The sequence below is a fragment of the Clupea harengus genome, chromosome 24 (genome assembly GCF_900700415.2).
Source record: "Clupea harengus chromosome 24, Ch_v2.0.2, whole genome shotgun sequence".
Taxonomy (NCBI): Eukaryota; Metazoa; Chordata; class Actinopteri; order Clupeiformes; family Clupeidae; genus Clupea; species Clupea harengus.
The window spans coordinates 19,243,518-19,258,044 of NC_045175.1; the positions used below are offsets into that span (position 1 = coordinate 19,243,518).

Genomic DNA, 14,527 nt, shown 5'->3' on the forward strand with positions numbered 1-14,527 from the left:
CCGGATAAAAGCTTGCTGGCATGCTAAACGCGTTCTTTTGGCGTTAGGGTTAGCGATGGCGTACAGCGTCAACCTCTCATACTTTTAGGACGGGGTGTTCCATCCCAGAAACACACAGTGCATATCCTAGATGGCTAGGGGGAACGACAAACGTGTTTTATATGTCCTTCACATCAACAAAAACAATCAATCTAAATGAATTTCGAGATGATATTAAAACTAGCCTTGATGTTATTGTGCTTGAATCATTATGCATATGCACTGTGTACTAAATATGGCAACAGGCCAATCTATCCGGCTAATCGAACGAAGATCCCTCTTAGCTTAAGAGTACTTAGTTCAACGGATCTGTAATACGCCACCTTATCTGGCATTTGTTCAGGGGACACGCGTCTAAATGTGTATATACACACATATATATAACAAATACTCACACACGCATGCAAAAAAACACGCCCACACACAATTTACGAACACACACACACACACACACACACACACACACACACACACACACACACCTACCTCGGGGGGCTGGTGTGGATGATGAAGAGGACGAGAGGCTCAGTGGAGCCGCTCTTCTGGTCCGGCAGCACACACGTCTCTGTCTCTTCCCCCTGTGCGCACACACACACACACACACACACAAAGCTTTACATCTATACACACACACCTTTATATCTATACACACACACACACACGGAGCTTTATATCTTTACACACACAACTTTATATCTACATACACACACACAGAGCTTTATATCCACACACACATAAAACACAAACACAGACACACAGAGCTTTAAATCTATACACAAACACACACATAGGGCCAATGATTTTCCGCGATAATGAAAAACGGACAGAATTCGCGGAATGAACCCTATGAAACGGAATTGCAACTTTCAGACGGAAACGTCTCCCGCCTGTATATTTATACACCTTCGCATCTACTAGTGCTTGCCTCTTCTCTCTGGTCATATCACATTTATAACTATTTAGCGTCTCTGTCTCTTCCCCCTGTGCGCACACACACAGAGCTTTATATCTTTACACACACACACACACACAGCTTTATATCTACATACACACACACAGAGCTTTATATCCACACACACAGAGCTTTATATCTTTACACACACAGCTTTATATCCACACACACACAGAGCTTTATAGCTATACACACACACACAAACAAACAAACACACACACACACACACACACGTCTCCCGCCTGTATATTTATACACCTTCGCATCTACTAGTCCTTGCCTCTATCACATCTATAACTATTTAGCGTTTCTATCCACACACAGCGTAGCACAGGGAGAGACTAATGAATGCACGTGCATAAGGTTAATATATTAACAGCTAACAATATATTGAAAAAAATTAATAATAATTGATCATATATTGACAGCTTATGATGATCAAAACACGAGAGCCTTCACTACACGTGACAACTGCAGGTTAGAGACACACAAATCTGCTGCGCGCGCATACATACGAACGCACGCGCACACACACACACACACACACACAACCTCCCATCAGGTTCCTGTTAATTATTGATCAACTGCACTGCCCTCCTGCTCCCACTCACTGTCTGTATGTCTGTCTGTCTGTCTGTCTGTCTGTCTGTCTGTCTGTCTGTCTGTCTGTCTGTCTGTCTGTCTGTCTGTCTGTCTGTCTGTCTGTCTGATCACTGTCTGTCTGTCTGTCTGTCTCTCCTCCTGCTCACTGTCTGTCTCTCCTCCTGCTCACTGTCTGTCTCTCCTCCTGCTCACTGTCCGTCTGTCTGTCCTCCTGCTCACAGACTGACTGACTGACTGACTGACTGTCTGTCTGTCTGTCTGTCTGTCTGTCTGTCTGTCTGTCTGTCTGTCTGTCCTCGACCTCCCTGTCACAAGCCTGCTCCAGCCTCTTCTCCTCCTCCAAGTTCCACCTGCTGCTGCACAATGTCGGGTGCTGTAGATGCTGAAGCTACGTAGCCAACATGTCTGATATTTTCGCACATTTGGCAACAACCGCACCCCTCTTGCGGACAGAAGGAGAGGGGGTCGGGCCTACTAAGACATGGGATTGGGCCAGCCCAGTGTCAGTATAGAAAATGAACCAATGGGCTGGTTGCCAGCCATTTTTTTTTTATCAAAAGCTATAACTTTAATTATATCCGCTCCAAGGTGTGTCGGACCACTGGAAAAACGCCCAGTGTGCTAGATTGCCAGTCCACCTTAGATGTACACGATTCAAGTGGATGACCTATTTTGAGGTAACAAGGGCGAATGTCATTGAAAGGTAACGAGTTAGCACCCCTGATCACACTCAGTTTTCTCTCCAGGGGGAGGAACTGTAGGGTTTACTCACATTGTAAGCGAGGACGCCATTCACTCGTGATTTGGTCAGGCTAAAGCCAACCTGTTAAAGGGAGAAAAGAGGAGGGGGGTTACTGTAATACACACACAAATTCAAACACATAGGGAGATACGCGTTTGCAGACACACACACACACACACACACACACACACGTGTAGACACACACATACACACAGAGATACGCGTGTGTAGACACACACACACACACAAATGCAAACACATATGGAGACACGCGTGTGCAGACGCACACACACACACACACACACACACACACACACACACACACACACACACACAAAACGATACCATATATCTACTATACCTGACAATCACACACACACTTTGCCCAAATTATTCACATACACACACACACTAAATCACATACAGCAACACACAGGGCCAAAGATGCTTAGAGGTAAACACACATAGACACATGAAAAACGCTCCGGACTCAACACCCCCAGGGACCCCCTTTCACCGCAAAGATGTCAGAGTCAAAACAAACACAAACACACACACACTCACACTCACACACACACACACTCACAGATGTAGAGGTAGCCTTCTCCTGCTGGTCTGGTGGCAGGCGGAGAGAAATCAGCTTGAACTCCAGAGTGCCGTTGGCATAGAAACCGAAGGTGTTGAGGTGAATGATGGACCGCGTTTCATTCTGAAAAGAGACAGAAAGAGGAGAAGAGGGCGAGAGTTGAACGAATTAACTTGAAAACCAGGTGGCGTGTTAGACCGATATTGAGCCCAACCCACGTTCTCCACGTTTAAGTGACCAAGCACTTCAAACATTTTTAGGAGGGCGAAAGAGACACTCTCTCACAGAATTAACTTAGCTTTCGCGAAGTACTTCAAAACCTAAAAATGCGAGAGTAAGAATTGCCTATGGAGGATACAGGTGATTAAAAAAAATGTAGGTAGCCTAACTTGGTTACTATTGCTATTCATTGAAACTAGCAGTAGGCTAAGGGTGGGTTTGAACAATGACGCCCTAACCTCGTGACACCATCACAGATAGTGAATACCGGTCTAATGCCAGGTACATGGGAGAACCATAGATACAGACCGGTCTTCGATCGGAGCTTTTGAAACAAGGATTGACATTAAAAGTCATCCGGAATGCCCAAACCTTGTAGATAAAGCAAGTCAGCAACAGGTTGCGTAAACTTATATGCTTCAAACGGCCGACTGACCATAACATCTAAGTTAGCTTAGTTGGTTACGTCGCCGGTGCAACATAAAACCTTAGTCAACTCCTGACACTCAAAACATTTAGACAACAAAACCCGCTAGTTCTCCCCTTAAAATCTCAAATGTCCATTAATGTTCAATAGACCCAACACTGACATTTGAATTGCAAGTAGTCCCATAATCACGTAACGTCAACTGGCAAAGTTGCCTTGGTATCTAACGTAATGTGATGAGCAATGGATACAACAGAAACAGTTTAGCTCTCCTTAACCTACCTCTCAGTTTAGTAAGTTGTTGTGGCTGAACTGTCACATCCTACTTTAACCGAATTACCAACCAGTCAACTAGACGAACTTTACGCTCAAACAACTTTACGTGACTTACTTGGTTTCCTGCTCGCCTTGCTAGTAAATTCCCCGGCTTTGCAGACTATGTTTTGCTCTCAGACGGTATGTCAGAATTGGCTAGCAAGCTAACTAGGATAACTTATCAAGTGTTAACGGGGTTGACGTTACTCGTATAACTTATTCATAACTCGCTAATCAGCTAGCTAGGTGGCTAATTTAAGAAGCTAACAGCCATATAGCTTGCAACAGCTAACGTCAGTGATGCTAAGTTACATTATACATTTTTGTTCGACCGTCGGTTGAACCCGCACACCTTTCTGAACATTCTTGTTGCAATGAGATTCAGTAACATATGTCAGGTTTGCTGTGATACTGGTTTACCACCAGTTCGCTACCTACCTTTAGAATAAGTCGATGTATTCTTGCGTCGCAAAAAGATCCCAGTACTGTGATGGCAATAAGTGGCATGTACAATTCTCGCAGCAGCACCATGGTCGTGCTTTTGCCACAGGACTCTGCTCCTGTACGCTACTACTTCTCACAGTATATAACTTTGTTTTGTTATCGTACAGTTACCCTGATTAATTTTCGACAACTCTTGTCAGCTTCTGTCTCTGATAGCTTGTTAGCTGACTGTCCTGCTCACTTCCTGGTACTGTAAGAACTTACACGTCACCCAGTCACCATCCTGACAATGCGCCCTCTGCTGGAAGGAGGTTACGATGCTCAAATCGTCATATTTTCATCATCGATCAGTCCTCTCACTCCTCTCCAAGTAAAGGAGGAATTACACTGCATCACAGCACGATATTAATATAATTTCGGTTTTGACAGTCGACTATTTGAAAGTTTAGTTACATAAATGACCTGTGTGGAATTATAAATAAATTTCTATGTGAGATCAAAACTAAATATCTATTCTAAATCTATCTATTAATCCATTAATTACCCACCTCTTAGCTCGTTAGATGATCGGTCACTTATATGCAGCCTTGAATAGTTGATTTAAAGTCAAAAGATTGTTGATATTTGAGCTCAAAAGCCAATCAAAGTAGACTACATGCCTCTTTTTGCTGCTGTTTACGGCTTGGTCCAAGCCATTATGTTTCCCATTTTCAAAGACAAGCTGTGTACGGACACTAAATTAGGTAATTTATTTCCCTTATTGCTTATTTGAAATGAAATGCTATAATACTAATTCTAGTTACAGTAGGCAATGTTTGTCAACCACTCCAAGCTTAACCTACATTGCTAATTGTATTGAAAACATTCCCTGTATTCCCATTCTATATCCCATCCCCTCTGAGTGTGAGGCATTCCCAGATCCAGGGGCCTGTAGACTGGGGGACTGCCCCTGGGCGCACTGCAGTACATGCTCTTTCTTGAGTTAAAGATAGAGTCCGTGAATCTGGCCAATGGTTTGCGACGTTTGAGCTCAACAGCCAATCAAATTACACCCCTCCCTTCCATGCTCCTGAAGCAGCATGTTGATTGGCTGGAATTGCTTATAGCTTGGTTTGAGCCACTGTTTGTTTTCCATTCATAGAGTCAGGACTGTGAGCACCCACACTGAACGGAGAACTAGAGGACTGTGAGGAACGACTCACTCATTTTGACAAAATGGTGTGTTGGAATAGAATCGTGGCTATTACAACACCGCTGGCGCTGATTAATACTGACTTGTTTGCAAACTTATAAATATGAAAAATATTGTACTTTAATAAAACCTGTTGGATTTTCATTTGGGTTCATGGCCACAAAACTGCATAAGAGGCCAGTGACTTCATCAGCCTGAACATTTCATGTAGAATCAAAATGAATTTGAGGACGTTATAGATACTAGTGTAAGAACTATAATACCCAGAGTGCCAGAACTACAATGCCCAGAATGCTTTGCGGGAAAGTGGGGGATAGTGACCAGGTTATCGTTGTTGATGGAGATTGAGTAAACATTTTCCTCAGTTCGAACTCGTTTGACTGTGTCTCTTTTACATACTACACGCTTTATAGTATAGTGACAAAATCAACCGTGCAACTGATGCTCGGAAACTATTCTCCACCTTCAAAACTCTGCTCTACCCTCCTCCTCCCCCCCCAGCTACTAACCTCACTGCTGATAACTTTGCTTCCTTTTTCACAGAGAAAGTGGCAGCCATCGGGCAACAGTTCGACCAACTGTCCCCCTCCCCTAAGGGCGCAACCGTCAATAGCTCATCTTTTCCTTCTTTCATCCCTCTCAGCGAGAGTGAGGTCTCCAAAATCCTAACAGGTAGCCGTCCAACTACATGCCCGCTGGACCCCATCCCATCCAACATCCTTCAAGCCATATCGCCTGCCGTCTTACCGGCAATAACACAGGTGATTAATGCTTCATTTAATTCTGGAACATTTCCTTCTCTTTTCAAAGTGGCTCGGGTAACGCCGCTGCTCAAGAAGCCGTCTCTCGATCCCACTCAGGTGGAAAACTATCGACCGGTCTCACTTCTCACGCTCCTATCTAAAACCATTGAGAGGGCAGCTTCCAAACAGGTCACCGAGTTCCTGTCAAAGAACAATCTCCTCGATCCGAACCAGTCTGGATTCAAAAGCGGTCACTCCACCGAAACAGCCCTGTTGTCTGTAATGGAGGCCTTAAAAGCAGCTAGAGCAGCAGCCCAATCCTCGGCTCTCGTCCTGCTTGACTTATCAGCTGCGTTTGATACAGTCAACCACCGCATCCTTCTGTCCATACTGTCAAGTATGGGCATTTCTGGCAATGCGCACTCCTGGTTTGAATCCTACCTCACTGGGCGCTCGTTCAACGTGTCATGGCAAGGTCAGCTGTCTGTACCTCACCGCCTCACCACTGGGGTGCCCCAAGGCTCGGTGATGGGACCACTTCTCTTTGCCATTTACACCACCTCGTTGGGCCCTATCATCCGCTCGCATGGTTTTTCCTACCACTGTTATGCCGATGATACTCAACTGTTTCTGTCTTTCCCTCCTGAGGACACCACGGTCTCGGTGCGGATGAAAAATCACCACCTTCAGCTGAACCTGGCCAAAACGGAACTGATGGTCTTCCCAGCCAAACAGGTCATCCACCACAACATCAAGATCAATACTGACTCTTTATCTCTTGCTCCATCCAAAACAGCAAGAAACCTCGGGGTCATTATTGATGACCAACTGACCTTCACGGCCCACATCGCCTCTGTCTCCAGGTCGTGCCGCTTTGCGCTATACAACATCCGCAAAATCAGGCCGTACCTAACCCAGTATGCCACCCAGCTGCTGGTGCAAACCTTGGTGAGCTCCCGCCTTGACTACTGCAACGCCCTCCTAACGGGCCTGCCGGCTTGCGTGGTGAAACCACTACAGATGATCCAGAACGCGGCGGCGCGTCTGGTGTTCAACCAACCGAAAAGGGCACACGTCACCCCGCTACTCATCGAGCTCCACTGGCTGCCAGTAGCTGCTCGCATTAAGTTCAAGTCACTTATGCTTGCCTACAGAGTGCTTACTGGTTCTGCTCCCACCTACCTAAATGCTCTTGTAAGGGCAAATGTTACACCCAGGACGCTGCGCTCGTCTAGTGAGCGTCGTTTGGCACTGCCGTCCGTGCAAGCACGGCAATCCAGACTATTTTCATTTGTAGTTCCACGTTGGTGGAACGAACTGCCTAGTACTACCAGAGCAGGGGCGTCCCTCTCTACCTTCAAGAAGCTTTTGAAGACCCAACTCTTCAGAGAGCACCTCCCCTCCTAACTGGCACCTGACTAGCGCTTAACTTGCACTTCAGCAGTTACATTCCTCCACTTCTTTTTCCTCTTTTCTAGGTTGTTGTTTTTCTAATTCTCATGTAAAGTAGTATTTATTGTTACACCATGCTTTTTTATTGCTCTTAGCTTGACTGTTCTCTCCCTTGTACGTCATTTTGGACAAAAGTGTCTGCTAAATGACTAAATGTAAATGTAAATGTAAACCAAGAACCTATTCACGAAGATATCAAGGTTTAAACTAGCGACCTATAAGTGCCTTACTTAAAAAAAAACTACATATTGAAAAGCTCAGCACGCTTGCCACTTTTTGACCCTTTCAGGCCTCCGTTCTTGCCCCACTCTAAGTGCAGACGTGTACGTGTTCCCAGAGATAAGAAAGTGTCCTAATTCCGACAGAGACCTGAGGGAGAGTTCATGGGGGGTCACGAACGGAGGCCTGAAAGGGTCAAAAAGCCTCAGCAGCAGACCTCTTTGAGATGCCACTCGCAACACACAACATGGGCACCACCTCTCACTGTACAGAAAATGCAGCTTGCTTCCCTGTTGCAGGTATATCCCTACAGATGTCTTGTAGAGAAATGTCTAGATGTAAAGTTCCCCATTCTCACTTCTGTCAGTCTGCCAATCTGCTGTGGCAAGCTTAGGCACAAACAAGGTCAGTACATGCTGATGTGTTCATTTCTTGATTTGTACAGGTGTTTAAATCCCATGAGAGGGTTTGTCATGTGTCATTTGACCTCCATGTTGAGCATAAAAGACGCAGCAGAGACACAGAACAGACTGCATTTTCACCAGATATCAGAGGGACAGATCAACAAACTCTTCACGCTTGTCTACAAAAATGGGGTAAGGAGACATCGGCGGTGAGCCTGTCACCTACTGTGAGTGAGGAAATGGAAAAGGAGAATACAAGAAATTATATTCAATAAATGTGATTTTTTAAATGTTTTAATTATCTTTTTTTATAAAACAATTTACCGTTGCCACTGTCAGTACTGTAGGTGTGTTTTAAGTGTGTTACCTCTTTTACACAAGGCTGTCGTCATTTACAGCTGCTGTGACATGACATCAAATGCATTTGTGTTTGATTTCATTGAGATCCTCCATGCTTCTTCATCTGGGTAGAACAATGCATCAAACTGTTGTAATGCTCTGATTCAGACAGCTGACTGCAATGAATACCTGCCTGTCTGAAAGCATGTGGCCTGTTTCCTTATCACTTTTTTTTTTTGATCTCACTCCTCCCCAGAAAACAAATGTTTGCACCTCGCGACACGATCATGGTGAGTCCCTGCTGTCTAATCGGCAGGACAAATAACCGTAGGCTTTATAGTATAGTATAGTATAGTATAGTATAGTATAGTACTTATATAGTACATACTAGTGTGTTCAGCTGGTCACAGTGTTTGGTTGTCTTGTCTTGTCTCTATTATGTCACCCATCATCAACCACTGATTGAATTGATTATTTGATGGTTTGACCATTTTATTTCACATTATGTTGATTAAAAGCAAGTGACATGTCAACAAAAGTTTGTAGTTAAAAAAGAGAGACAAAGACAGACACAGAGTGACGTAATAAAATACTAAAACATTTTCTGAAGAAATAGGGGAGGTTACATTCATGGTGGGCCTGGATACGTTTATTGACATCTTTCATGTGTGTGTTGTATGTCTGTGACTATTGCGTGTGTGTGTGTGTGTTTGTGTGCGTGCGCGTACATGTGTGCGTCTGTATGCGTGTGCGTGTGCGTGTGGGTGTGTGTGTGTGTGTGTGTGCGTGTGTGTGTGTGTGCGCGTGCGTGTACGTGTGTGTGTGTGTGTGTGTGTGTGCGTGTGTGTGTGTGTGTGTGTGTGCGCGTGCGTGTACGTGTGTCTGTGCGCGCGCGTGTGGGTGTGTGTGTGTGTGTGTGTGCTCTCACAGGTCCTACTTGTGATGCCCCTTCTCTTTGGTGCTTCTCGCTGCTCTTTTCTGCTGTTGCCAGTGGACTGCGCTGATCTCCATGACCACTATCCATCCAAGCCCAGTGGGGTGTACACCATCTTCCCTGGGGGGGCCATCTCCCCCCTGCAGGTCTACTGTGACATGGAGAGCGATGGGGGAGGCTGGACAGTGAGTCATGAGAAATAACAGCATGGTTTGATGAACCTATAAAACAAAGCTCAGTAATCAATATCTATAATTTATATCAGTATTTTTCTGTATCTAAATTATCAATGTTTCTTTTTCCTTTCTTATCACCGAATTACCCGCCCCCCGAACACACACACCCCTGTTCTCTCTCTCTCCCCCTCTCACTCTCTCTCTCTCTCCCCCTCTCTCCCTCTCTCTCTCCCCCTCTATCTCTCCCTCTCTCTCTACCCCCTCTCTCCCTCTCTCTCTTTCTCTCTCTCTCTCTCTCTCTATACCTCTCTCCCTCTCTCCCCCCTCTCTCTATCCCTCTCCCTCTCTCCCTCTCCCCTCTCTCTGTATCCCTCTATCCCTCTCTTTCCCCTCTCTCTCTATCCCTCTCTCCCTCTCTCTCTCCCTTTCTCCCTATCTCTCCCCCTCTATTTCTATCCCTCACCCTCTCTCTATCTCTCTCCCTCTCCTCCCCTCTCTCTGCCTCCCTCTCTCTCTATCCCTCTCTCCATCTCCCCCCTCTCTCTCTCTCTATCCCCCTCTCTATACCTCTCTCCCCCTCTCTCTCTCCCTCTCTCTCCCTCTCTATCCCTCTCTCCCGCTCTCTTCCTCTCTCTCTCTCTCCCTCTCTATCCCTCTTCCCCCCTCTCTTTCCCTTTATCCCCCTCTCTCTCTCCCCCTTTCCCTCTCTCTCTACCCCCCACCTCTCTCTCTCTATCCCTCTCTCCCTCCCCCTCTCTCTCTCCCCCTTTCCCTCTCCCTCTCTCTCTACCCCCTCACCTCTCTCTCTCTATCCCTCTCTCCCTCCCCTCTCTCTCCCCCTCTCTTCTCTATCCCTCTCTCCCTCTCCCCCTCTCCTCTCTCTCTTTCTCTCTCACTCTCTCTATCCCTCTCTCCCTCTATCTCCCCCTCTCTCTATCCCTCTCCCTCTCTCCCCCTCCCCCTCTCTCTGTATCCCTCCATCCCTCTCTCTCCCCCCTCTCTCTCTCTCTACCCCTCTCTCCCTCCCCCTCCCCCTCTCTCCCTCTCTCCCTCCCTATCTCTCCCCTCTCTCTCTATCCCTCTCACCTTCTCTCTATCCCTCTCTCTATCTCCGCCCTCTCTCTCTCTATCCCCCTCTCTCTCTCCCGCTCTCTCTCTCTCCCTCTCTATCCCTCTCCCCTCTCTCTATCCCTCTATCCCCCTTCTCTCTCTCCCCCTCTCCTTCCCCCTCTTTCTCTATCCTTCTCCCCCTCTCTCTTCCTTTCTACCCCCCCCCTTTTCTCTCCCCCCCTCTCTCTATCCCTCCCTCTCTCCCTTTCTCTCTCTTTTCTCTCTCTCTCTCTCTCTCTCTCTCTCTCTCTCTCTCTCTCTCTCAGGTGTTCCAGAGGAGGATGGATGGCACTGTGAACTTCTACAGGACCTGGGATCACTACAAGAAGGGCTTTGGGAACAAAGATGGAGAGTACTGGCTGGGTAAGGCTGTTTCAACACACCTCACCTTCCCCTTAAACTACAATAGCTATCTGCCATGTCACCTGGACCTCAATACATTCATGACGTCAGTCCCACCAGATTCTTGCAAGGGTTTGTTGTGATTGTTACTTAATTTGCTGCTGGAGTTGTTGCCCTTCCTTGTGCTGAAGAAGTTCACCACATAATGCTTTGGGGCGTGAGACTGTTGATGATTAATGCAGTCAGCATGTCTAACTGTTATCTTTTTGTCTGGGTATATTTCATGTTTGATGCCTTAGTGGAGTCCCACCTACTGTATGTTAACGTACATGTCCACCATCAGTATCAGTGCTAAAGTGATGACCCTCCTCCCGTCTTGGTCGATCTGTGTGGTTGTTTGGCACTCTGGGAGTCATGCGGTGTACAGAGTCGTGTTAATAAATGGCACTCCCAGGATTGTGTGGTACATGCGATATGGGGCTTGCCCTTAAAGCTAAGATCCTTACGTGTCTGTCTCTATTCTTCCCAGCTAGCTTGCCACAATAAGAGATTGTATGATATCGTGCGTATTTCTTTCTAAATATTTAAATTGTGGTTGTGAGTGCTAGGACACCTGGGAAATGGAGGAAATGGGCGGAACAAGCAATCATGATTTTAGTTGACCGCTTGTAAACTTATGCAGACTTGCACAGAAGCACCTGCACTTTAGCCTAGTTAATGCCGTCGTGCAGGCTATTTTTCTGGAATTCAAAGTGTAAAAGAAAACAGAAAAAGAAATCGAGCCACTTGTAGCGGACATTGAAAATGTGTATAGCGCATCACCCGACTGAAACTCCCTAGCTTAGCCTCTCTGTGGTTTTATTGCTTATCACCGCCAACACTTTCTTTCCGTCATTCTTTCCTTCTTTCTTTCTTTTAAACTGGAAGTTAAAAACCACCAAGTGGTAAGACAGCCGCAAGGACTTCTTACAATGGATTTAAGCTTGTGGTTTTCTTTGGTTCTTTCATGTTCTTCACTGTCTTGTTTTCTCTCTGGACTGTATGTGTCTGTAGGCCTGGACAACATCGTCCTGCTGACCATGAGGAATAAGAATGAGCTGAGGGTGGACATGGAGGACTGGGAGGGGGGAAAGGTGTACGCTCAGTACACGTCCTTCTCTGTGGACCCAGAGAGTTTCGGATACACACTGCACCTGGGCAGCTTCATCGATGGAGGAGCAGGTGTGTGTGTGTGTATGTGTGTGTGTGTGTGTGTGTGTGTGTGTGTGTGTAAGTGTAAGTGTGTGTAAGTGTGTGTGTGTGTGTGACGTGAGTGTGTGTGTGACAGTGTGAGTGTGACAGTGTGTGAGAGAGAGAGATAGAGAGAGGAATTATGTCGAATTAATAAAAGTAATGTAATGTATGTAAATGTAACGTGTTCTGTGTAACAATAGATTGTCAGTGGTAGGATGGATAATTTGTCTGACGTGGAATATTTGATATCCACAGGTGATAGCATGGATAGGCATGGTGGAATGAAATTCAGCACTTTTGACAAAGACCAGGATGCATCTGGTACCAATTGTGCTAAAAGGCATCTTGGGGGCTTCTGGTATGCTACCTGTCATCATGCCAACCCCAATGGGGTGTACAGGTTGGGGGATGATGCCACACCGGTATATATTGGTGTTGAGTGGTACCATTTTAAAGGTTATAATTACTCCCTGAAGACCATCAGCATGAAGATCAGACCAGTGACCAGTGTCTAATGAGACTCTAGAAAACTACACCTTCTCTCAACAGTCAGAGAGGTTAAATAAGTTTAAAGATTGAGCTCCCCCTCTGGCCTTAAGCCACAGCAGACCAGCAGAATACTTACACTGTGTTTTGTCTGTAATTTTTAAATCTTCATTTAAAATACATTTTCTGCATTCAGCCATTGTTTGGTTTCATTCTTAAAGTGCCCACACTAAAATGTGCTTGGTTGTCATTGTGTCATTTTTGGGGAACTTGAAAATTGAGCCCTTCGTTTAAGGTGAGGATGTTTAACACTGCAGTTCAATTTTTTCCCTCAAAGACTTTCATCAATAAATCAATTAAATGTCACTTTTAACAATAAAAAAAACAATTAATGAGAAATAAATAAAACTTCAGGAGATTGTCCAGGGATGAAATGTAACTGAGTAGCCAGCACTTAATTTCTCCCTCATCTCAAATAGTGATAACGTATCATGTTCCACGTTGGACTAAAGCAAAAAGGTCTAGAGTGAAGCACAAAGCAGACGTGAGAGTCTCGCCACTCGGCAGCCATCTTGGTATCTCCTCCAGGCAGCTGTTTCAGGCGTGCAAGATCAGGCTCCTATCTAAACTAACACAGAGAGACCCATGACTTTACTTAGAATGGTCAAACAGACCTCAGAATGTGGACGTCTCTTCATTGTAATGCATTCTCTTGGCCAGGTGCTGCACAGCCTCCTCTCCATTGACATGTGCCTCTGTGAGTGCACTGGGGGTCAGTAGGTCAGTGAACATGTGGTGACCCGTTGGTATTATACCGCCCTCTAGTGTCCAAAAGCTATTCCATCAGTAATCAAACCATACGCCCTCATGAAGGCAGACGGGTTCAATAAGTTAGACATCTTCTCTGGTCAGCTCATGTTTACTTAGTTGTCTCCGCTCTCCAAAAAAGCTTGATCATATGCATTGTAGTGAGCCTAATGTTTGTGGGAAGTTTCTGGCTAAGTAGTTGAGGACAATGTAATGCAAGACAGTGAAATTAATTAAGACAGTGCCGACCTTAGCTTAACGGTAACATTCAAAATCAATCATGTCTGGTCATAATTGGGAATCAAAATAACTCGAAATCAGGCACGGCACAAGATATGCCACAAGCCACACAGTCCGGTAACCGTATGACAACAGCACCGCCCACAATCCAGGAGTAAGGGAAAACAGCAGGTGGTAACGCTTGAGAATAACATAACTATGTCATAATCCTGTCATGGCAGATGTCATATGTTGTCACAAATAAAAATGGGTATAACAATCAATGTCCAGTGATGTAAGAGTATGATGTCACCACGATCGGTAACTGTCATGACTGGATGATGTTTTATTTGGTGTATAGAATTTGGAGAGCTGTCGTGACATTTGCCGATAATGGTAACATGACATTGTGAATTATTAAGACATCAGCTGTCATGATGTGTGTGATATATGCCATGTCATGTTTATAATGGAATACTATTACTATGGATACTAGTTCATCCATTAATCACCCATATCTTAGCTCGTTAGATGATCTGTCACT

At 45.4% G+C, this 14,527-nt stretch overlaps 2 protein-coding genes across 2 annotated transcripts in view; one reads left to right on the plus strand and one right to left on the minus strand.

Moving 5' to 3' along the window:
* Window positions 1–4,601, minus strand: part of LOC105903165 (protein GPR108) — a 12,197-nt gene extending 7,596 nt beyond the window's left edge. Inside the window, exons 1-4 of the mRNA XM_031562340.2 lie at window positions 4,322–4,601; window positions 2,923–3,045; window positions 2,367–2,417; window positions 526–617 (exon numbers count right to left, since the gene is read on the minus strand). Coding sequence (XP_031418200.1) covers window positions 526–617; window positions 2,367–2,417; window positions 2,923–3,045; window positions 4,322–4,414 — 359 coding nt within the window. The 5' untranslated portion in view covers window positions 4,415–4,601. The remainder of the gene's footprint in view (window positions 1–525; window positions 618–2,366; window positions 2,418–2,922; window positions 3,046–4,321) is intronic.
* Window positions 4,602–8,079: 3,478 nt separating this feature from the next.
* On the plus strand, window positions 8,080–13,121 carry LOC105903166 (microfibril-associated glycoprotein 4-like). Its single transcript, XM_031562136.2, has 7 exons — window positions 8,080–8,232; window positions 8,379–8,529; window positions 8,933–8,966; window positions 9,607–9,795; window positions 11,163–11,259; window positions 12,292–12,459; window positions 12,727–13,121. Exons 2-7 carry the CDS (start codon window positions 8,525–8,527, stop codon window positions 12,984–12,986), a joined length of 753 nt encoding a protein of 250 aa, XP_031417996.1. The 5' UTR covers window positions 8,080–8,232; window positions 8,379–8,524; the 3' UTR covers window positions 12,987–13,121.
* Window positions 13,122–14,527: the final 1,406 nt, after the last annotated feature.

Coding starts and splice junctions, on each gene's coding strand:
- LOC105903166 (XM_031562136.2), top strand. Junction 11,260..12,291: donor AGATGGAGAGTACTGGCTGG/GTAAGGCTGTTT, acceptor ATGTGTCTGTAG/GCCTGGACAACATCGTCCTG. Junction 12,460..12,726: donor CTTCATCGATGGAGGAGCAG/GTGTGTGTGTGT, acceptor TGATATCCACAG/GTGATAGCATGGATAGGCAT.